At 38.6% G+C, this 25,176-nt stretch overlaps 1 protein-coding gene across 1 annotated transcript in view; it reads left to right on the top strand.

Annotated features, from left to right (window-relative positions):
• The window catches only part of LOC122790655 (exonuclease mut-7 homolog), a gene marked incomplete in the record, with an annotated part of 2,442,473 nt that overhangs the window by 1,006,588 nt on the left and 1,410,709 nt on the right, over nucleotides 1-25,176 (top strand). The window contains 1 exon segment of the mRNA XM_044058180.1: nucleotides 4,705-4,805. Within this exon segment, the coding sequence (XP_043914115.1) occupies nucleotides 4,705-4,805 (101 nt within the window).

The raw sequence follows: 25,176 nt of genomic DNA, 5'->3' as shown, positions 1-25,176 counted from the left end.
ACAAGTACAGTTGTTCAAAAATTTGTGCATTCTTCAGCATGACCCTTTCTGGGGGATTCTGATCTTTCTGAGCACAACAGCTACTGTCTTATTTTCCAGAATTGCTGACAGAGTCCATGCAGCACTGTAACAGCATCATTTTGCAGGATTTTAAACAATTAGAATAGAATTGCATCACTTCCTGCATTGTTGTTATTCCCAAGACTTTCTAGGACCCATTTTACTTCACTGTCCTGGATGTCTGTCTCTAGATTAGAGGCCACACCATTGTATGTGTCTTTGATTTAGTGGTCCTACTTTCTGTAAATTATCTCTATATTCCTGCCATCTTTTCTTAATGTTTTCTGCTTCTTTTAGACCCCTCCCATCTTTGTCATTTATCTTATGCATTTTTACTGGGAAGTTTCACATAATGTCACCAATCTTCTTGAACAAATTTCTTGTATTTCTTGTTCTAATACTTAAGTAGCCACAGACAGGCATTTTGTATTGCATTCATTTAGTCTACTTTCTAGTTGGAATATTTTTGTTACCACCTAATGGACAGTATCCTGATTGTCTACTTTTTTTTAAAATAATTTGTCCATCATGTCTAATCCCTTAAATCTATTCTTTACCTCTAATACATATTCATTTGAAATATTGTTGAGCCCATATTTCACTGACCTAGACAGGTTGCCTGCATACTTTGCAGTTAGAGATGGAAGATTTCTCTACAGCTAGCAAAAACAAGATCTGTAGCTGTTTGTGACTTTATTGCAGGTTTAAAACGAATTAAAAAAAAAAGGAAATGTCAGGCCAGTGAGATGTATGTGCATGCATATACATAAATGTATGTATTTATTGATTCCTCTGTAGACTCGCACGCAAACCAGTTAAAAGCATTAAGCAGAAGGCAGACATTATCTTAGGACACGCTGGATAAAGCCAAACATAATACGTGACAAAGGCCCAAAGTCAGGGACAGATTTTTAAATATTGCTCATATAAACTTATAAAGTTGTTAGAATAATAGGTGTTGCATTAGCATGTGTTTTTGAAGCATATGAAGTTTGAAGCTGAAATGCCTGTTATTGTTTAGTGATTTCAATCCTCAGTGATGTGCCAAAGGAAAACAAAAAGTTTGAGGAAGTGGTAAAATATGAGATAAAAATGTAGACTTGTATTAAATTCTGAACATCTGAGAGATATGTCTTGGGAGATGTTCATTCTGATTGGCTCTTTAAAGACTGTAGCCAGATACATTGTTTCAGGGATGGTGGCCTAATGGTTAAGGTGTTGACCTTACAAAACACAAGGTGCAGGGTTTGAGTCTCACAAAGGATAATTGGCTAGACTTACAGTGGCTTGCAAGGGCAGTTAGCCTAGTACTAACCTATGAACCTATGACCTCATCCTTTTAGTTTGTATTCAAGCTGAACAAGAGCCATGTGGGCAGCACTGGCACGGTTCCCTCCTACAATGCCTACTCTGCACTCACCCAGACTGCCTCCTCTGCCTTAATCATTGCGTAGTACCCTAAAAGACTGCAGTCTTTGATTTGTAGTGTATCCTTACATATAGCCCCCCCTGACCTATGACTTTAGGGAGTCTTCATTATTTAGTAAGGAAGTCTTTCTGACTTAAGTCTGTAATGTGACCTGGTCTCCAGTAATTTGCTGCAGCTTTATACGTCTGGGACTTAATTGTTCATTCTGTGAGCCTTACAAGGTGAGCACTAAAACTTTAAAAATGCCTTTATATTAGGAGTGAAGCAAATAACTGTGAAGGAACATTATCAAAATCAGGGGACGTTGCTACCCATCTCAGCCAACATATCTGCATCAGAAAGAATTATATTTTGTACTCTTATTACATTTGTTTAATTTCATCTCGCAACGTATTACTTAACCCTGTTACTTCGGGTATAATTTTCACATACAATAAATACATGCAACAGTTGGCCTGGTAAAGGCAAATTGCTTTTTATAGCCTGTCAAATAGGTAGAATGTTGGTTTGCAAAGTAATTATCTGAAGTTGTTTTAAATTGTTTTGTATTGTTAGATCGCATTATGGATCTTAATAAAGAATTTGTCATTCACAGCTCTCATTATATGTTAGATAGCCATTCTGTTCTTTGCAAAGTCCCTACATAATCTTTGAGACCCAGTTATACAACTTCCTTGTAAGCCAAGGTATCCCCTTAAGTATTTGTCTTTAAAAACTTTCTACATTCAAATTAAGCCTTTAAAAATAATCAAGTAATGTACAGTTTAACTCTGCACAATTCCATGTGTCATTTTTGTTGTCCATTCATAATTTTTTCTCCTTACTTAGGGAGGTAACATACTAACTGGCCATATTCAGGCTTTGGTCTAATTAGGGATTTAGCATAGTTTGAGACTGACCTGTCTATAGATCTAAAGAATCTCCTGATGTTCTTCTTGTTGTTCTTTCGGCATTTTCTGGTTAGGGTCACCACAGCGGATTACCTGTCCGCTCATGATTGGCAGTGGAGTTTTATGGTGTCGAGTTGCCGGCCCAACGCCCAGCATTCCACGGAAGACACACACACACACTCATGCCAACGGCCAATTTAGAGTCTCCAATCCACCTACAGCATGTCTTTGGGATGTGGGAGGAAACCGGAGCACCCGAAGGAAACCCATGCGACCACAGGGAGGACATGCAGACTCCGCACAGAAGGCACCCCAGAGGAGAATCAAAACGGAGAACCTCTTGCTGTGAGGTGGCAACGCTAACCGCTGCACCACAGTGGCTGCCGGAATCTCTTGATGCCTCCACTAATTCTGTTGCATTGTCTGTGCTCTTCAAAAGACTGCCTGTTATCTACAGGTATTCTTGGCATCCTCAATTCTTTATTCCATTGACCTTAAATGTTTCAGACCTTGCTGCTGAAATGTCATGTACTTGGTTTTACTTAAGTTTATGGCCATGTTGTTTTTCTTTGCCCATTTATAAAATGTATACAAGGAGAACTGTAATTTTTAATGTCTGCATACCAGTAATTAATTCCTTAATTTTCAAATCATCTGCATATAAACAGAAAAATACAATTATTGGTTGTAAAAGTATCCCATGAATATAGTAAAGAAATGTGGGCCTAACACCAGCCTTGGCAGCACACTACGACCATAACCCAAGATCTCACTGGCAGTGTTACCATAGGCAACTTCCTATGTCATGTTGCATAGTCATTCCTGAATCCACTCCACAAACATTGTGATACCTAACCTCTTCAGTTTATTAATCGGTAATTAATAATCTACCTTATCAGAAGCAGCTGTAAATCAGCATTATACCCCAACCAGTCTAGCATTATTTTCCTTTACTGATATAGTTTTATTGTGGGCTGACATATTACAGGTTATGACAGACCTGTGCTTGACAAAGGCTTGCCATATACACAATCCCATTTTGGTTCTATATCCTCCTTATAAGAGTGTCAGTATCACACTCTCTCCATGAGGTTACTAGTAGACAGTAATAAAATGATAGGCCTATAGTGTGGATCACTTCTGACACATTTATCTTTATATAATGGCTTTATTAAATTGAGCACTTTCTTATTTAATGTATGCAGTCAGAGGGACCTGGTCTACAATATATTGCAAGATATTTTAGCAAATGCAGTAGATTATGAAGTCAGCTTACATTATGAAAATCATACATAAATAACTTACTGCTTTTGCTGTGTTCATTCATATGTCTGTATCAGATTTCAGCCATTAATGTCTAATCGTACTGTATTGTAGAGCATGTGTGTTCCCAGTGGAAAAGTCTCTGTTACGTATTGTTTTGTCTGCTATCTTCCCAGCATTTTTAAACCTGTTCTGAGTTGCCAGTAACATCTAGTTCATGCATGTAATTCTGTCATACTGTTGCTTACCTTATCCTTGAATTTGTCTGTGACATAAGAAAACATATTCGTAACCACTTCTGAGGATTGTGTACAGTATTAATTTACTTTGGTCATATTTAGTTTTTTCTGCTGAAATTTGCATTGCATTATGACTGCGCTACAACATTCTTGTGTCATACCGCTTTGAATACTGTTTATATTTCTAGTTTCTAGAGAGGTAGCTTCTTCCTACTTAGTCAGTATGGCCAGAGTAACATGTTTTGGTTACAAAAATTAAGTTTACCACTGTGCTTCAACATTTCTAAAGATGAATTACTACAGCAGGAGCTGTTAAAGCAGCAAGCCAGCCAAGAGAAGGTACAGATGTGTTCACTTTTGAGTGCATCAATAAATGAGTGGTATATGGTTTTATGCTTTGCTGTTCTGTCATACTTTGCACTCTGAGTGGGACCGCCTGTTGTTAGTTTTCACTATACCAACTCAGAATAGAGCTAAATTAGAGAGATAGTTCCCAAGAGTATCAACACTGGAATGTAGTGTGCGGGCTGGTCTGTGTTGAAGTGTGATTTATACTGCAGGCTGCATGTTCCCAGCTTTGCTCTTTTAATATGGGCCAGTGGATCAGAAGAAAAGACTTAAAAGTAATGAAGATCAAATGTCAGTTCTTATGTCTGTCCCTTTTGACATTTCAGTGACATAAAGCTATCTTGTGAATTAAAGGCATTCACAACAAATGATTCATTTTGAGTCAATCGTTTTTATAGACTTACAAGCATACCAGAAAAGATGAAGTTCAAAAGAAAAGAAAAAAAGACTTTTTAACATATGTATTTTGTTTTAGGAAATATCAAGGCACGTCTCCTCTGAAAACTGAAAAGATGAATCACAAGGTGCTGGGCAAATTGGTTTTTCGGCTTCTAGAACTCTATGATATTGACCCAGGTAACCTTGTACAGCAGTATTTGTGTGTGTTACTTTAGCATGTACTCTGAAAAGCTGTATTTTCATATCTTCCACCAGGACTTCAAAAATGACAATAAATTGCTTACACGTTACCTACAGTTTCATGTGCTAAATGAGGTTGTTTTGCTTTGCATTATTGCCTTAAGGCTTAATTGCATAATTACCTCCCCCATTTTTATTGTCATCTTACATTGTGCACTAAACCACTTCTGAATATAACTTAAACTATTAATACACAAGCAGAAGTTTAAAAAATGGTTCTGATCAATAACTTATGTTCTGCACATTATTAATATCCTTGCTTCACTCTAATTCGTTTGCAGTTGTGATGCCCTTTGTTCTAGGTCAGAGTAGTGCGTGGTAAGGGCAAGCCTGTTGCTGTGATTGTTTTTAGCTAATCTAGTGTCTAACTGATGTACATATTGTGCTCTCAGAATATGACAGTATTTGTCTTTTAATAACTTCTGTTCTTAGAATGGTAATATAATGAATGAGTGCTTTCTGAGTGTAGCTTTGGAGACATTGGCAGTGTATTTCTTTGCAGTGACTACCTTCATTTTTTTTTTTTTGTTAGAGCCAAGTTCCTACTTTTGTGGCATGTTTCCTGTTTGAAACAATTATAAGATTATTTGTAAATAATATAATTGCCTATGTGGCAGGTAACCTTCCACAGAGCTGTAGATGTCTGGTTTCTTGTGATTTATTTGTTTGCTTTCCAGCTGTACACGAGTGACAGCTCACAATAAAACAGCATGCTTCATGAAGCCATATTGTCCAGCAAATTCTGTGATGCATTCCAGAAAAATTATGCTAGTTTTCAAGGTTGGTAGCAAAAACTACAGAAACAGGCACATGTAGACAACAGGATATGCATACTCTGATCATACTGTTTTTGTGGCACTCTGGGGGTCGAATTAAAGACATAAAAAGCACTCTTGCATGCGTTTATCTTTTTATGAAAAGGACATGTATTTTTCTGGTTCTGTAGCAATGAGGACTGAAGACCTGACATTTGAGTTTGATTAGCAGCTGAGGTGTTGAAGAAGCCAGGTAGGGCAGTATGACTGATAGAAGTCTGGTGGTCTGATTTTCTGGCACTACAGACAGGCATTAACCAGAAGAAGGGCATCTTGCAGGTGTGCTTGGTTCTTTTAAAGCCATGTATGGTAGTGGCTTTCTTGGAATATATGTAGGAATATGCCTGCCCTCAGGGGAAGTCGCTCCACATTCTCCTACCTGCAAGCGTAGATGTAGCCACCAAGGAAGGGGTTAGGGTTATATAAAAACTGTGATCGATGCCTGAGTAATAGTCTATCATGAGTAAACTGTTACTCCACTGGACAGTAAAGGGTCCTGTTGATTGTGATAAGGCTGATAGGAAGCACCCACCAGGGGAGAAGACCATGTTTTTATTTTTTCTTGATGTTTTACGTAGTACAACCTCCCCTGCAGCACAGTACTTTAATTATTTCTAATTTTTGAATTAATTTTTGCTTTAATGCTAAAGAAAAGAATGGTTAGGCACACTGATAAGATTTAGCTTTTGACCAAGTAATTTCTTCCCATATTATACTCTTGTCAGTAGAAGATACTTTTGCAGTGCCTTCTTTGCCCTCTCCTCCAAGGTCTTCTTTCCCTGCAGTCAGAATGGCAACACTCAGAATTACATATACTTTCAGACTGTGTGGTCAAAGTCAGAAACTGTTTTCTGTTGACAGTCCTAGGTTTGCTTTGTTAGCCTGCCAGTGACACTACAGTGAGCCCTTTTGTGCAGCTTTAGAAACTGTTAAAATTAAATTGTCTTTAAGGAATAAGAATTTGTTAGTTTAAGATTATTGTGTAGGTACGTCTTCCACCTTCAGTCCCCCAGTCACCAAGATTCACAGTTCTGCCTGAGCTGTTCAGTCAACTGTGACAACAGCTTTGGTGTCTCTGTTCACTGTAAGACTGCAACTCCAGAGACTTTGTAGATCTATGACCCTGGTGTTGTGGAAGATGGAAGGCTATAAATACTGCTGTGTAGGCTTTCCCTGGGCCAGAAGGCTTAAAACTAATGGACAAAATTGTGAGAGGAAGAGCAACAGATTTGTAATAGAAGTATTACGCGATTTCAGTGAAACTTGACATGCAATTAATTACATAATTAATTAATTGCCGAAGCTAAATAGCAAATGAAATGCTAAGTAAAGTGAGAAGCAGCCAAGTCATTTTTTTTTTCTTAACTTATGTTTGACAACACAGAAGTCATTCAGTAAGGAAGAAAGTATACATTGGGATGAGCAAAAGTTGTGTTTGAGGTGTAATTTTCCTTTAAGGACACTTAGTTGTGGCACTTTTAACTTAGCATGACACGAAGTCCAACTCTGTATTGTGTTGTACTTACCAGCTGAACATGTACATTGAATTACTGCTGCACTTTTTTTGGCCCGTGATGTCTGCTGCCCATCAAACCAGTTGCTGCAACACTAGTCATTCATTCCGTAACTGGGAGAAAGTCAGTTGTGGCATGGATGCCATCCAAATGGTCATCAGGGTATTTTTGGCTGTCATTTCCCCTACATGTTGACAAGGTATTAAAAGGTAGGTATAAAGTGTGGTTAGTGTGTGGGTTTGTCACCTGTTTCTGCAAGTGAATCTGCACCAGTAGTCCCAATATCTTTGAACTGTATGTAACTTCTAACACCTAAACTTGTCTTGGAAATTAATCCTGTACTTGGAAGAAAGTGTTGTAGAACTTTGAATGATTTTCTGTTGAAAGTTGAAGTTTCAGTTGGTTAGTTCCAGAGTTATTGTATGCATTATCTGCTTTGTTGGGTTATTATTTAGTAAACTCTATGGGCTCTGTTTTATATCTGTGTTGTCATCACTGCATGAACAGTACTTTGCCTTGCTGTTGAGCAAGTAGAAATCTGCCTTTTCCATTCATTATTTTGAACTAGCTGCCAGATAATTCTTGTTTGCCACAGTTTAAGTAATGCATTGGTGGAGCTTGTACCTTGACACTGTTTTCTCAGCTGCTGTCAGTGATTCAGTATCAGAAACTTTCTAGTCTTGTCTTGTTGGCATCACAACTTCTGAGTTTCTCCTGTATTTTTCTGCTATTGGAAAAAGGATATGCTAGCTGTAAGCTATAAAATTCAAGCAGGGTGCTTGTGCAAAGGAGGTCTTTTGCTCTAATCTGCTGATGCTGAAGTCTTTGTTAACATAAATGAGCAGAAAAGGCTGACTTGATGGAGATTTTAAATATGTTAGTGGAATTCTGATGTGAGAGATGGAACAGCACAGAAGGGCATTACCTCAGAAATGCAAAAGAATTGCTAAACTGAACAGAAAGCTTTATGTGCTCACACTGTAATCCTCGGCTGGGGAGCCTTCTGTGCGGAGTCTGCATGTCCTCCCTGTGGTTGCGTGGGTTTCCTCCCACATCCCAAAGACATGCTGTAGGTGGATTGGACACTCTAAATTGGCCCTAGGTGTAAGTGCGTGTGTGTGCCTTCTGTGGAAGGTTGGGCGCCGGGCTGGCAACTCAACACTGTAAAACTCCACTGCCAATCATGAGCGGACATGTGATCCGCTGTGGCGACCCCTAACCGGGAAGAAGACTGTAAATATGTAACAGATATTGATTTTTTCTTTTCTGAGTGTTTTCCAGCTCTGTCAACTGTCGCCCCCTTCCTTCCAGTCCTGTTTAGTCCCCTTTTGTACCTGCTGCTTTACAAAACATAGCAATAAATGTTACTCACTTGGGTACCAAGTAGCTCTTCAGAGCTCACACGTAGTGAATGAACCGATAATGCTTTTGGTTTACTTTCAAACTGAAAAGCCTTTGCAGGGTTTACTGGTTCATTCCTAGGCTGAGAGAGATGCTGGTAAATAGTGTATGGAATATTGTTGTGGAGAAGGGGGCTCTACTTCGCCTTCTCATGGCACTGCATCTCAACTTGATTTTCTATTGATAATGCTTTAAAGAAATGCTAATCTTGTTTTATGTAGTGTGGTGTGTTTTGGGCTTTCCTTATTCATTAGCAGTTTTACTTTCCTTTAATTTGTCGTTATTGATGCGGGAAATCTTGTTACACCTGTTCCTTATTATCATTTGTTGTGATTCATGGTGTATTTGAGTGATAAACAGAATGACATCAGTCATGCATTCTTTATTCTTTAGTAGGGAGTCCGTAACCAATACCCCTGTCTAGCCCACAAATCTGGATCCTTAAGTCCATGTATAATTATGATAAGTCTATCACATATTGCTTGTGCATATTGCATTTTACAACACTCCCAAGTCCTTATCTGTTAAAATGTGCAGCTGTTTGTTGCTGTTAGGTCACTTGAGAGTTTTGCAGGCAGCTTGTATGACATGGGGAAAAATTCATAAATTTCTTTGGACATTGTGCTTACACTTGGATTGAACGAATGAAGGAAGGAAGGGTATAGCTGGTGAGTTGTGGTCTGAATTCAGTTTGGATCTTGTCGGACTTCACCAGTGAACCCCTTATGATGTAAAACGTAACATTTTTAAATTGATATTTGGTCAAGGGGTGAGATGCCCCCTCTTCATTTGATTATTGTACTTATTTGCAGAACGATATCAGTTTATTTTGTGTGTGATTTCATTACCACTGGCAACCCCCCCCCCCACACACACACACACGCACACACAAGCACGCACTATACATCTCAGGATATCCAGTTTGTTGCATCATAGTTTTGTTCTGTTCCTCATAAGATGTGGTTTTATTGCAATTCATTAAGAACTGAAGTCTCTAAATGATGATAGGCATTTTAGTTTTGGACATAAAGCCTTCTGAAAATGTATGCTAAAGCAAAACCTGTTAGTATAGCAATTTTTTAAGTTTATAAGAGCAATACTCACAGTAAGATGCTGTCCGGTTCGATTCTCAGCTAGAGCGTCTTCTGCGTGGAGACATGCATGAATGGGCGTACCTTGGTTGACGTTTGTGCATCAGGCCTGGCAAGCCGGTACGTAAAAATCAACTGCCAATCATTAATGGACCGGAGTTCCACTGTGGCGACCCCTAACCGGGAAAAGCCAAAAGACACAAACAAACAAAATGAGCAATATTTTAACATCTGTACCTGATCTTTTGGACCTTTATTCCCCCATTATTCTTGGCTTTGTCCAGAATTCTTGCTCGAAGTCATCGAAAGGTATGCCCTTGAGGAGTAGTTGTGTAAGATTAACCTGATTCATTATCTTAAATTAAAAAATAATCATCTTTTGTTGAACATCTACCCAAATGAAGATTTGTTATTGTACTCCATGGATATATGGCTGACACTGGATGCAAGTTTCAGAAGTTTATACTCTGAATGACTTCTGCATAGAATAGTGGTTACTATTACCAAAGTAGAGCAACTAATTACTGGTCACTAGTACAATTGGTCATCATATGACCATTATTTGATACTGAGGCTTTATTTCTTCATGTCTTTTGGGTTTCTAATACCATGATGTCAACATATGATTAAAGTTAATAAAATTAGTATTGTTTCAATCTTTGATGTTAACCACAAGTGTTTTCACAGCACCCACAGTATGCCCAAAATCGACAACTTCTGAACTTCATTCAGAGTTACATGTATCGGTAGTCTATCTGAATATGACTGTAAATTCCTTTTTATGAGACCAGTTTCTCCTACTACTATTGGAACTGTATGGGTATCCTTCCTCCACATTGCCCTTGTTTCTGCCTGCAAATCCTGGTATTTTATGACTTTGTCTCTCTCTGTATGCAAGACACTGTAATCGCTGGGTGTAGCAATTTCAATGATCTGTGCTACTTTTGTTTTCTTTTCATGAACTACTGTCTCTGGTTTTCTTGCTTCTATTTTTTATACTGTTGGTAGTGGGTGATCCCATGTGTTATAACCTTCAGAATTTTTGGTTCCAATACTTCTGAGCTACTTCAATATTGTAATGTTTGCACAATCCGCAGTGCAACAGTCTTGCCACATTATTATTCCTTTCATTATACAGGCCCTCTGCCATTAGTGCATCACACCCAGCAACAAGATGTGCAACTGTTTCTTCAGTACTAAACCATGATTAATGTGTTTGTCTATAATGGCTAAAAGAATGGCAAAGGTGATACCAAAATTGATTGGATCAGTGTGGTTTTGTGGTGGGGAGGCAAACATTTGACAATATTAGCCAAACATTGATGATCCAGAGGGAAGCAAATGTAATAAACTACCACTTTTATTGGTGGGTCTTGATGCAGAGAAAGCTGTTGGCAGAGTAGACTGGGACTTCATGAGCAGGGCAATGGAAGCATTTGCTTTCTCTGATAAACTTAGAAGGTTGATTAGAAGAATATATGAGGGATCAGAGGCATGAATTAAAGTGGGCGGGGTCCTCTCTGATAATTTCTGCTTGAGTAGAGGAGCTGGGCAGGGTTGTCCACTTTTCCCTTTGTTGTTTGCATTATATTTAGAATTATTGGCAAAGAAAATAAGGGACTCAGAAATTCAAGGGTATAATTGGTATGGTAGTCAGGAAAAGCTGGCTCTATTTGCAGATATTATTTTATACATGACAAAACCAGAAAGGGACATTACAGTGTTGTGGAACATTTTAAGACAGTTTCAAATCTTCTGTAGATACAAAAGTAAGGAAGGTAAAACAAAGGCAACATTGGTAAATTAATGTACCCACACATGAATTGGTCCAACAATATCCGTACTTATGGGGACATGATAAAATGAAGTATTTAGGAGTATGGATTAGAAATGACAATGTGGTGGCAGCTAAGGATATGTGGGAATAGACTAAACAGAAGATAATACAAAAATTGGGAAACTGGAAGTTTTATTATATGGATACGAAGATACAAGCCATTAAAATGTTTTTAGTCCTTTTAGTCTTGTACACGTGTCAGGCATACTTTTATCAGCCGGAAAAGTTGTGGATAGCAATCAAGAAAGAGTTGAAGGATTTTATCTGGGAAGGGAATACAGCAAGGGTCCAAGTGGGATAACCTGATTCTACCAATAGAACAAGGTGAACTGGGATTACCTTATTTGAGATGGCATTTTACAACAACACAGTTAAGGCTCTTATAGATAGCACAAGCAGAAAACTATAATTCAAAGTGGAAAGGAATGATGCTGACACAGGGAAGAAACTCAGGAAATAAGGAGAGGTTGAGATTTTGGATGCAGACTCTTAAGGAGAACAAACAAAATCATACAGAGTGTTGTATTCATAAAATAGCAGGGAGTATTCTAAGAAACCAGTACAAGAATGGAGAAAAGAGATTTTGCCAATAGGGTTGACTGTGGTGAGGGATACAGATAACAGACAAGGGGGCGCTGGAATTTATTTGAGGAAACTGGTAAAGGAACCAAGGTATTGGGAGGAAATAATTAGAAAGGGAAAGGTAATAGAATGGGAAGAGGCCAATAATTTATTGGACTGCAGGTTAGAGACTGCCTTCCCCATCAAGGATTGATATCAGAGTATAGGCAAAGAGAAAGAAATAGGGGGGGGGCTCTTAAATGAAAGACCAGCACTGGTAGAGTTTTTAATAGAATCTAGAACAGAAGCTGCCATTAAAGGAATAATTAGTAAAGCATATAAAATATTGCATTGTATTTATAAGAATCAATCAAGAGGAGCTTAGAAAGGATTGGAAAGAGAGATTGGATAAGCAGTTCACAAAGAGACAATGGGAAGATATAAGTATATCTCCCAAATATGCAACAAAGTGTAGAAGATTTAGGATCTTTGCCTGGAAGTGTTTACATAGGTGTTGTTATACCCCAAGTAGACTCCAAATAATTTTTCCTCAGGTGGATAGTGAATGTTGGAGGTGTGATGAGCAAGAAAGAGGTGGCTGCGAACATATTTTTTGGAAGTGTGATGAGCTGGCAGCCTTTTGGGATTTCCTGTAGACTGGTTTGTCGGAGATGCTGGATATGCAGATTGGACTGACTTGGGAGATGATTTTTTTGAGTTATGTTACAGAATCAGAATTGCATAGACATAGCTTTGCTGAGTCTAGTTATGGTGGCTGCCAAAAACGCAATTACTAGAAAAATGGAAATCAAAGTGTAGACCAACTTTACTAGAAGTAGTGAATATAACAGAAATAAAACAACTGGAAATGGGTTCTTTAGAAAAGGGAAGGAGCAAACTACAAAGAAAAAATGGGAATTGTGGGAGCATATGTCTAGCAGGTCCAAGGTTTAAGAGGCAGGATTTGAATGAGCTATATAATGCTTAACTGACGATGACTGGATGGTGTATAAGTAATGTATAATGTTTACAACTACTGTTGTTTTAATGGTGTCTGTGATGTAAACTGTAACTAAAGTGATGTACTTTTGTATGTTTTTTATTTATATAAATGTAAGGTTGCCTTTGTCTTATGTGTACATTTAATAAAGATGTTTGGGGAAAAAAATGTGCAACTGTTTCAAGCTCCGTTTCCCAGAACCTACATTTGTCAATTTCTCCCGCATGCTCAATGGACTTTGTAAACCAATGTGTACATAGTCCAGTATCCTGAGCCGCCAGTTTTAACCTTTGATTTTTTTGGTTTAAATGCACCTCTCATTATCCATTTATGCATCAGGTCCTGATTGACGTGAGGTTGTTCCAGGAGTTTTCTATACTTGCAGCTGTGTTTATACCTTTTCTACATTTCTTGCCTTTTCATCTGATCCTTCTTCCTATATTCTTTCTTTTGCTGCCTGATTTTTTGTCTACTTCTAAATTGGTTTCAATTCCGTCTTGACATTGATGTGCTTCTGCTAAACTAAGCAGGGAAGTTTTCTTAGACTTGTTCTTTCTATGTTTCAAAACTTTCACTGTGTTTGAATCTGGTGAAGTCAGCAAATATGTATGCAGTCTTTGGACTGCAGATCTATACATGTAATCAGTGTTGAGGAGGCCCATGCCTCTTTCAGAATGAGGAATATGTAATCTTGGATTAGACTGATTTTTATATATCATTTTATAAGTGTGAAGCATTTTTCTAGTTTTCCTGTCTAACTGGGACCAGTCAGTTACCCCAAAACTGTAAGTTAGAAAAGGAAGAATAAATTGGTTTATAGCTTGGATCTTGTTCTTAGATCTCAAGGCTGTTTTCAGTATTAATTTAAGTCTTCTAAAATATTCATTATTGAGTTTTGTTCACATTTGTTCATGTGTTTTTGTTGATACTTCATTGGTTCCCAAATTTTTATGCACTCCCTCCTGCTTAGGTTTCTTTATATCACAACCCTGTCCCAGACTGATATTTTATTTGTGCTGCAGCTTTCCTGCTTTTAATGTTAATTTTGCACATTTATCAGGACCAACTGACATTCCTATATCATCTGAGAAAGTTTTGACCACATCCAGTTGTGCTTTTAACTGCTCATCTGATGAACTGTACAGTTTTAAATCATCCACAAAGAGAGAGAAATCATTACACTTCATTTCCTGGGAGTCACATTTTAACCATAACCTGGTCTGTTACGTAGACAGATTAATGGGTTAAGGGCAAGACACAAGAGCAATGTGACAGGGTCATCCTGGAATATCCCACTATGAGTTTTTATCCCTGGTGTAATAATCTGTCCTCTATCATGGCTTAACTGCAGAATGATTTGTCACTGATTCATGGTCACTGTAATGTAATTGATCAATGTAGGGTGTATCTTACACATCTGTAAGGACTCCTTTATCCAAAAATGTGGGATACTGTCAGATGCTTTTTTTTTGTAATCTATCCATGCCATACTTAAGTTCTTCCCCTTTTTACAATTCTGCATTATGACTTTAACAACAAATGATCCTTTGTTCCATATGATTTTATTTTGTTACCCTTTTGTTCTAATGCCATGATTGAGTTTTCTTCTAAATGACTATAAACTCTATCAGCAACAGTTCAAGTGTATAGTTTATACATCATTGGAAAGCAAGTTATTGGTCAATAGTTTTTTTAGGATAGGTTGCAAGTTCACTCTAAAGGAGGATTATTGCTTCTCCTGTTGTTAACCAGGTTGATGTCTGTCTGGTGTGTGCATATAAGTAGTTGTTGCAAAGGGCTAAATTTTTGTGTGAAGATGTTAATACCTTTAGCCAGAAGTTAGGCCCGGGGTTTTCCTATTAGGGGCTTTTTATAATTTTGTTTCAGTTTCTCTGACCATTGCTTCATCTCATTTCATATCATGTACATTTGAACTTTTTATTGTTTCTTTTACTACTTCTATCCATTCAGAATCTTTATTGTGTTCCACAGGATATTCGTACACATTTCTCCAAAATGGGTCTCTCTTTCTCCCTTTTTTTTTGGGGGGGGGGGGTGGTATTTCTATTCCTTTTGCTTTGTTTTCCAGTTCTTTATAAAACTTTTTTGAGTCATCAATGGACTGCTGATTTTGTACTTTTCCTTTGTTTATCTGGATGTCTTCTAAGTTTTTCCTGCCTCTGTTGATATCTTTAGTTTATTATTTGCTATAGTGTATGATGGATCCTGGTCTGTTCTAATACTGCACGTTGCTTTTATCACGTCTTAAGTATTTTTTTTTATTCATCTGTTCCCTCTTTTATACCCTTCTAACAGTGTCACTGTAAGAGTTAATATGACTGTAGAATGCTGGAATAAACTGGATATAACTGAAAGAAACTGGAATGAGACCTGGGTAATTAACCGATAGACATTCATTCTGAACTGTGCTGAACAGATGTCAGTCTTTCCTTTATGTGCTAAATCTTCTACCTTTCAGAATAAGAATCTGAAAACTCTCTAGTTCAGTTAAGAATGTTTTATTATATACAGTGGAGGTAGGTGTCAATATCCATATCAATAATAGAAACGTATCCGCAACTGAGATGAATAGCTCGTTTATACCGATAAAGACACAAACTGCAATAAAATAAAAACAAGCCGAAACACGGCCAGGGTATAATCTTTTACTTCAGTGTACGAATATTACAAGGTAAGCGCTTTCACAACATGCCATTGCTTCTTCAGACCATTAAACAGCATATCATTACAACATTACTAAAAAGTAAAAATAAATAAGAAACATCCAATCATACTCGGAAAACAATTAATAAACATTATTGCATAAGTCATATCCATATTAAACAATCTAAACCAGTTATGATCAACTGTACTAAACATCGTTCTATGAAAATCTCAGAATAAACATCCTAACCAATCAGTTGTAAAAATAGCATGTAAAATGATTGGATATAACATTATGCTGCCACTATTTTATTGGTCACTGTCTTACCAGTGTAAAATGTTGTTCCATTTTCAACTCTGTTAGAAATCATCCCATCAAAATCTCATGATGAACATTCTAACCAATCAGTAATGAAAATACCCTACAGAGTGATTGGAAATATTTTGCTGACATTATTTTATTGGCCATTGCCTTACCAATGTAACATAACATTCTGTTGTCATACACATAATAAACTTTGAATGATGGCATCAGAACATATTTTATGTTTAAAAATCAACTTCTTGTAAAACAACTTTACTTCTTTATTTTAAACCACTAAAATATGAACTTAAAACGCTGTAATATCTGTGATCAGTGTAACATATGCCAGCAAATCAAATACAAGAACCACCCTCTGAAATCAATCGAAAAATAAGCGATTGATATAGCTGGTATAAATCTAACTACTCATTAGTTATCTGCAAGGCTTAACCTCCAGTCAGAGCAAAGGCTCTATCACAATGACCATAAAATCCTACTTATAATATATCTAATATTATATTACATGCTAATTTAATATTGGCTTCTTATTAAAATCAGTCTTATCAAAGACACAATGACTGAAACCCCAGCACGAAAATATTCGCAGATGCGCAACATATTAGCACTAAAAGTTCAAAAACATCATCTAAGACCACAATGTCAAATATCTTAAAAGACTTGTATACATCCGATTGTTATGTATGTAGAAAATGTTCTGTCATCACAATGAATCTTCCTATAGAGAATATCACTAGCAAATAAGTGCACAATAAATGCGCTACTAAGCAATACATTAACTGAAGCTTAAAAATATATACTGATTGGATTGGTCAGCCAAACACATCTACATAAATCTATTGGCCATCATCACTATCTAAAGCCCCAATCAGAGATTTAATTTCTTAAACCAATGACTGCTATTTATTCTTCTTAATATCCAATCCGCGTCTACATCACTGCTACAACCCAAAATTCATCAAAATACTCTCTTCCTATACAGGCTTATAGTCCAGTACAATTACTTAGCCATGCCACTGAAATCACTTACAAAGCAACAGATGGTACTGTTGCTGTGTACCAAACCTATAAAATATTGTAGCCCAGCATTCATAACTATATGCATGTATGGGCGTAAAGCCTAAAAAATAAATTAACTAAAGTTACAAATACATTCTGAATGGATTAGTCAGCCAAACGCAACTGTACAAATCCAAGGAATACTACACACCAAGATTCGTCAAATTACTCTATTCCTCTACAGGCTAAGTCCAGTATAATTACTTAACAATGTCAATGAAAAACACCTACAAAAAACACCAACGATAGTATGTTCAGGACGACCCCAATAAGTGCACTATTTCCTCAAAATATGTAGATTTATTGCGGACACACAATGAAACAAAGAACAAGGTACAAGTGGAAAAATGGTAAGCGCTTTCACTCACTATGTGAGCTTCATCAGAACCGGATGTTTGTCAGAAAGCCACAAAAAGTACAAGAACAAAACAAGAATACTTAATAACGTCTTTGCTCAAGAATTCTGTACAAAGAGGTGGCTCTGTAATCTTCTGATTGATTCAGGGAGTACTAAAACAAACTGCCAATTCAGATTTCTCCATTGGTGTTCTAATCTCCTTCTCATTTGGAAGAGAGAGTGCATCAAAACAATATCTGTGAAGGATGTGCACTGGTACTCAGATCTCCCAATTATGGGAGTGCTACAACAAATTACTGATGCAAATCTCCTGCTGATGCTGTAATTGTCCTGCTCAATTGTAGTAGGACATGCTTCAAAACAATATCTTTGGAAGACATGCTTGATCCTAAGTGTGTTAAAGCAAGATGATCTGCTTGCTTCAAATCTCCCACTTGATTGGGAATGCAGGGATGCTTCTTGGCTACCTGTGTGTGTGTGTGCTGACATTTTGTAGGGGAAATGTGTGTTGATGCTAGACCTGTGCTTTGGAATAAATCTTCCATTCTTTGAAAAGCAACAGAGTGTTTTTTTATATACGTCACGGTCAGGCTCTCTAGACAGCTGCCTAGTTTGCCTTGTGCAGGATTCGGCCCTGCTGAGAAAAGCTAATTTAATTAAATGCAATGCAAAAATTTGTCACATGGTCTCCATATGTTTTATGGAGGTACTTTGCATTGTGTACTTTTTCATTTTTGAATTGGCTTATGTTTTCAATAAATCAGGTGTTCTGGTTATTTTCTTCTGATACAGTCATGGAATCACTTCCTTGAAAGTGTATTTCTGTTTTGCCCTCATACGTTTAAAATGTCATGGAGTGTGTCCACTGCAAATAGTTTAGCTGTCTTTAAAGGTTGTAATTCGTTTAACGTTTCTCTTCCTGTGTGCAGTGCTGTTTGTTTTGTTCAGGAAAAAGAGCACTCTGTGTTTCAAGGGTTTGGTGGTGGTGTGCTCGTCTGTGCACTGTCTGGGTCCCTAGGTCTTGTATAACCCACTAAGCTTCTACTTTATGCCACTCAGTCTGCTGGTTGTCCTACAGGTGTGTATTTAGACATAGGTTCATAGGTTGGTACTAGGCTATCAGCCCAAGGGCCTATACAAGCCTAGCCATAACAATTCCCTGGCTATTTCTTCCCACATTATTTACTTTCCTGGACCCCTGTCTAGCGGGGCGACTGACGTGATCCCTAGGGTGAATTTCCTTTCTCCTATCCAATCGTCAAGATTCCTCTTGAAGAGGTCCAAAGAGGCACTCTGCTTGACATGTATGGGCAATCTATTCCAGAGTCTGGGGAGTCTCTGGGTCAGGAACCTATCCCTCCAGCATGTTTTGTTTATTGTGATGACATGGTTTAGATCCCTGAAGCATGTAGCTCTGAGGGATTGGGATTTCTTTAAGTGTAGCATGTCCAACAGCTCTGGGTTTGACATAGCCTTGTATGTTAAGCAGAGATCGCCTCTGAGTAGACGATATGCGACAGAGTATAGCTGGAGTTTTTTAAGGCGGTCAACTTAGGGCATCTGCTTTAGGCCTGTGATTCTTTTAGTGAGGTATTTCTGAGGCCTTTCCAGTTGTTGCAGATGTCTTGAGAGGTACATACCAAATGGGGCGTTGTATTCTATAATGGGTCTAATGAGGGATGAGTACAGTGGGACAATGACCTCCTTTTTGCTGGATGAAAAGCCCTTCGTGATGAGGTGTGCCACATAGAAGGATTTCCTGACTGTTGTGGCGATGTGGTTATCGAACGTGAGACCACTGTCCACCTGTGTCCCTAAGTCTCTTATCACACTTTCTGTGTTTAGTGTACTACCACCTATATGGTAATTCATGGATACATGTTTTTTCCCAAATTGGATAACAATACATTTCTTGGCATTGAGCTTGAGCCCATGGCTCTGGCACCAAGCATCTGTTTCTGTAAGGCCCTTTTGTAGAGTATCCACATCATTTGGGGATTCAGTAATGGCTCCCAGTTTGCAGTCATCTGCAAACTTTGTTAGCCAGAGTCCCTTAGTGTTGACTTGTACTTCAGAGAAGTAGATGCCAAACAAGAGTGGCCCCAGGACTGAACCCTGAGGTACTCCACTTGTCACTTGTCTGGAGCTGGATTTGGAGTCGGCTACTTTTACAGTGTGGGTTCTATCAGTAAGCCATTTAGCGCCCCATTGGGTGATAGTTCCTTTTTTTTAGTCACCATATCTTTGGAATATATTGCCTCAGTAGCTTTTGGCGTGTCCATTGTTGGCTGGTTTTTGCAGTTCACTCAAGATATTGATATTGCAAATAACAGGGTTGGACAGGAGATGATGCTTACTTGTATTTACTTGTTTTACATCTGTTTATCTGATTGTTTTATATATTTATTTGCTTCTCTGAGTTTTTTCATATATATCTATTCTGTATGGTGTTTTGTGGAAAAAGCACCTAAATAAATTTGAAGTTGAGACTGTTTTCAAACTGTGGAAAAAAAAGCAAAAAGTCCCTTACAGATGAATAGATTATCGAGGCAGAGAAACCCTAGAAACATATGGTATGTGGGTGCAAAAAAGTACATATACTGTATGTATATATATATATATATATATATATATATATATATATATATATATGTATGTATGTATGTATATGGGTCTACTTCCGTTTTCCAAATTCCCACTTAATGGAACTAGAAAACAATGAGATGACATTGCCGAAAATTCAGTTTAACGTACACCTGGATCACTATGAAACTAACCACTTGACCACCATGGAGAACTTTGCCGTTTTCTCCGGTATAGTGCGATCTCGGAGTTGGTATATTTAGTTGCGGGGGTTTGGTTTGATTTGCTTTGGTTTCTTTTTAAAGTGTTGTGGTCCTATAGTTCGTTTCCTGGGGTTAAATTACAGTGATCTAAGTGCTTAAATAAATTTTCAGCAACATCATTTCATAGTTCGACTAAGTGGGATTACAGTAAATAGAAGTGTATATATATATATATATATATATATATAAAGGCATCTTGATGATATGTAAAAATGTTCCTGAAAATTTTCAGCATATTGCTCAGAAATGTGCAGTGATATAAAGTCTTCAAAAATGTAACTGAATCAACAAGCTGTACTTCCCTGACTGCTGTTTTTTTCAAAATTTTTGACTTTTATGGTACCTGAGATGAGAGGGATTGTAGTCTTACATTTCAGATTTACAAGAAGCATCGCTTCTTTTTAACATCAATGGAAATAAGACAGCAGAAGTCCATAAACAAATGTACAGATGACCCAACCAGAAACATCCTGACAGAGCAAAGTAAAAATGATATATCAGTAATATTTACACAGGTAGCGTTGTCACCTCACAGTAAGACGCTGTCCGGTTCGATTCTCAGCTTAAGCGTCTTCTGCGTTTAGACATGCGTGAATGGGCGTATCTTCGTTGAAGGTTGTGCTTCAGGCCTGGCAAGCCGGTACGTAAAAATCAACTGCCAATCAATAGCGGACCGGAGTTCCAGTGTGGTGACCCCTAACCGGGAAAAGCCGAAAGACACAAACAAAGAGCATAATAAGGAATATGTAAATGCCATGTAAACTGCTTCCAAAAAAAGGCAATGTTTCTGCATACTGGTTCAAGATGGCACATTGCCACACAGGCATTTAATAAAGTAGTACTGCTGTGATTCATTAGATGCATTCATATTTCAGTGTACAGTATGCTGGTGAGACAAAACAACACGATCTTTATATGGGGTAGTCTTAAATTGTTAAGGATTTCTGTGTTTTTCTTGAATAATACTTAATGCATATACCATGGTGCCTTGACACAGGAAGGTTTATAAACGTCTTTGTAGATGTTAATGAGGCATGCCATGTAAAATATGTATCCTAGGGTGATCAAAGTTATCAGAGCTGTTGAATTTGGCTGATGTGTACTAATAAAAATCTCTGAGAGCACACATGGCCTGTAATGAGAGAAGTACAGTTAACACAGACAGCAGACGCACCTTTCCACGTGTATCATTGCCAAAACGTGTTCTGTCATGTGCATCTCATTTTGAGCCCAGCCACTTCTTGGTTATTTTATTTTCCCTGTAGAACATTACTTTGGTGGTGATCTCATTTTACATCACAAAACATGCTGACACACTGCCAGTTGTAAACATATATCACTTATAATCTACTCATTCATTTTCAGTCAAACATAATCCTCATTCCTCCCTTGTATGTTTTCTTCAGATATATTTCCCATTTTTTCCTATGTAGTTTGCTCCTGCCCATTTCCAAATATCTCAATTCCAGTTGTTTTATCTCTGTTACTATATTCACTGCTTCTAGTCTGGTTGGTTTAGATTCTGATTTCCATGTTCTAGTAATTGCTTTTTTTGGCAGCCACCATAATTAGACACAGCAAAGCCTTATATCATGTCTGGGCAATTCCAATTCTGTATCATAGCTCAGAAAAATCATCTCCCTCATTACACCAGTCTGCTTACCCAGCATCTCTGACAGTGCATCCTGCAAGGTATCTTTAAAGTCCACTAACACACTGCACTCCCAGAAAATATGTTCCCAATTACCTCTTTCTTCCCTATCGCACCTCTAAAATTTGTTGTCTACTTGAGGAAAAATTAATTGGAGTCTACTTGGCATATACAGTTCCAAGCAAAAATCCTAAATCATCTAGATTTTGTTGAATATTTGGGAGACATACATATATCCTCCTATTGTCTCTTTGTGAATTGCTTATCCAGTCTGTCTTCCCAATCCTTTCTAACTTCCTTTGTTTGATTATTATAGTTATCATGCAGTATTTTATATGCTCTGCTTTACTAATTATTCCTTTTTTAATGGCAGCTTCTGTTCTAGATTCTACTAAAAACTAGTGCTGGATGTTCATCGTGTTACCCTGCTGCAGTCATCACACTTGGGTTATCCTGTTGTCAGGCGGTCCCGCAGTCGGCCTTAATTCCAAAGTCTTGGTCCGGCGTCGGTTGCTGTCGCTTCTTCTCTGACGTCAGTGCGCCAGGGGTATATAGGATACAGCCGACGCCATTTTCTTCAGTCTTTCTTGCCACGCGGTGCCCGAAGCAGAAGCAGTTCACAAGTGCCGGTCGGCCGACTCCTGAGATTTTCGAAGTTGAATTTCAGATCCGAAGTCTTCAATAAAGCTAAGTACCCCGTTGGGGAAACTTTCCTTGCCTAAGGCCGATGTCAGAAAAAGTTAACAATTGTATTTCTTGTAGGAAGCAAATACCTCATAAGGATTTTCATTCTTATTGTATACCTTGCCTAGACCCAGACCATGACGTCTTTGGCTGTCACTTTTGTGCTAGGTTCAATAAGTGAACTATAAAACGACGCTTTGATTTCGCACGTCACTACTTCGGTAGAAAATTTAATTACACTATGCCGTCGGAGCAACCGACTACCGGCGTGCACAAAAAACGCAAAGATAAGGACAGGCAGCCTAGATCCAAGCCAGACTCCAAGGCCTCGGTTGGGCCGGTCGCCGGTTCACCGGTTTTCAGTGAGGCGTCTACGCAGCCCCTGGCTACCGCAGAATTGGAACCCAGACCGCTTCGGATTCTCTGGCGGAGAATTCTAGGCCGATGCAGCCATTTCCTTCAGGCCCTACCGACGACATTGCAGAACGAGAAGCCGGTGCTGCAGAAACACCTTCGGTTTCTGAAGGCGTCTTCAGACTGACGACGCTCACCATAAAACCGTATCCCAAGCTTAAGACTCCTCTTAAACCAAAAAAGACTGCACTTCAGTCTCCAGCTCAAGGCCCCATGCCTAAGAAACAGATGCTTAAAATGGTTGAAGACTTGATTTCTTTAATCAGGAGTTCCCAACCCCCACCCGACAAAAGGCCTAGACAAGAGGAAGATTGTGCCTCCTCTAATCAAGTATCCATTTCCTCAGGCTCCTCTGAAGAACAAGATTACTCCTTTCCCCCTTCTGAAGATTCTGATGCTGAGGATTCCATTCCCTCAGCTTCTCCCCCTGAAGACTATTCATTTGGGGAAACCTTACATACCATGAGGGAACATTTCCACTGGGAAGGTCAGGACTACTCCGACTCAAAGAAAAGGCTCAGAGAGTTTCTTTTACTCCCCCAGCGCAGACCACTTGCTATCCCCCCCAGTTTTAGACATTGTGGATGATGTTTGCTTAGAATCTAGTTTAAATCCAGATTCACTGCCTCCTGCTCCAGCCAAACCAGATAGATATTATAGAGTGCCTGACCCCCACAAATTCCTTTACAAAAGCCCTGTTGCTGACCCAGAGACTATCTCCCAGGGTCCCAAAGGGGCAAAGGCTTCTATGGCAAAAAATCTGGTACCCTCTGAAAAGGACTCCAGAGCACTGGACAGGTGGGGTAAGAAGGTTTACACCTCAGCCACTCTAGCTATGAGAGCACTAAATTGCCAATTTCACATGCTTAAATACCAGCAATTTCTAATGTCTCAAATAAAACAAAAGATGCACACACATCCTCAACAGTCTGAATTGTAGGAAATGCAGGATCTGTTGCATGCAGCTGAAAAGGTGGGAAAACATACTTTACAATGTTGATTTGATTCCTTGGAAGCTTCCTGTAGAGCAGCTGTTACTGGGTCTGTTATACGTAGGCATGTTTGGTTAAAGGAACAAACTCTGCCTGATCATGTTAAAGCAAAGTTATTGGATGCTCCCTTACAGCAGGATGTCCTATTTGGAGTTAAAGCAGAAGAAGTCTTAAAGAAAATGGAGGATAACGCAAAATCTATGCAGACGGTCAAAGATTTCTTACAGGTTCAGCCCCCTAGCTTCAGCAGAAATTGGCCAACAAAAAAACTGGTCCTTTCCAGCGACTGACAGACCACAGAGGGGTAAATACAGACGCCCAAGAGGCAGAGGACAAGCACAAACCCATTACAAACCTCGACAATGGGGGGCACTGCAACACAAAAGGGAGGAGAAGACAGGCCCCAAACTACTAGAAGGCAAACACAATGACTTAAATCTCATACTGCCAAGCAAAACTCTCTTGACAGCTCCCTTGGGAGGAAAATGAGCACTTTTTACAGACAACTGGCACATCATCACAAAGGACAAATGGGTCCTAGACATTATTTCACAAGGATACAGATTCCATTTTCACACCTTGCCAGCAATAAGAGGAATGCCAAACCTGCCACTAAATCAATGGGCAGAGGCACAAAAACAAATTACAGCTCTCATGGACATGAGAGCCATTCAGCTGGTACCTACACGGGAGCAAGGCCAAGGATTTTACTCAAGGCTCTTTCTAGTCCCCAGAAAGGACCATGCTTGGAGACCCATTCTGGACCTTTCAATTCTAAACACCTTCTTACAAGTACTCAAATTCAAGATGCTAACACTACAGCAGCTTCTTCCCATGTTGGGCAAGAAAGCATGGCTAGTAACGATGGACCTCAAGGAGGCATACCTGCATGTCCCTATCAGACAAAATTGCAGAAGATACTTCCGTTTCATTGCAGGTTCAACCCATTACCAATTCTCTCCACTGCCCTTTGGCTTATCCACTGCACCCAGGGTCTTCACAAAATGCCTGGCACCAGTAATTGCATACTGCAGACAAAGAGGAATTCAAATATACCCATACTTGGACGACTGCCTCATTCAAGCAGAAAGCAAGGACA

This window comes from Protopterus annectens, chromosome 16.part0, assembly GCF_019279795.1.
Source record: "Protopterus annectens isolate FY-2018-M chromosome 16.part0, PAN1.0, whole genome shotgun sequence".
NCBI lineage: Eukaryota > Metazoa > Chordata > Ceratodontiformes > Protopteridae > Protopterus > Protopterus annectens.
Note: the sequence above shows the minus strand (reverse complement) of the source record. Positions and strands in the feature narration are given on the sequence as shown.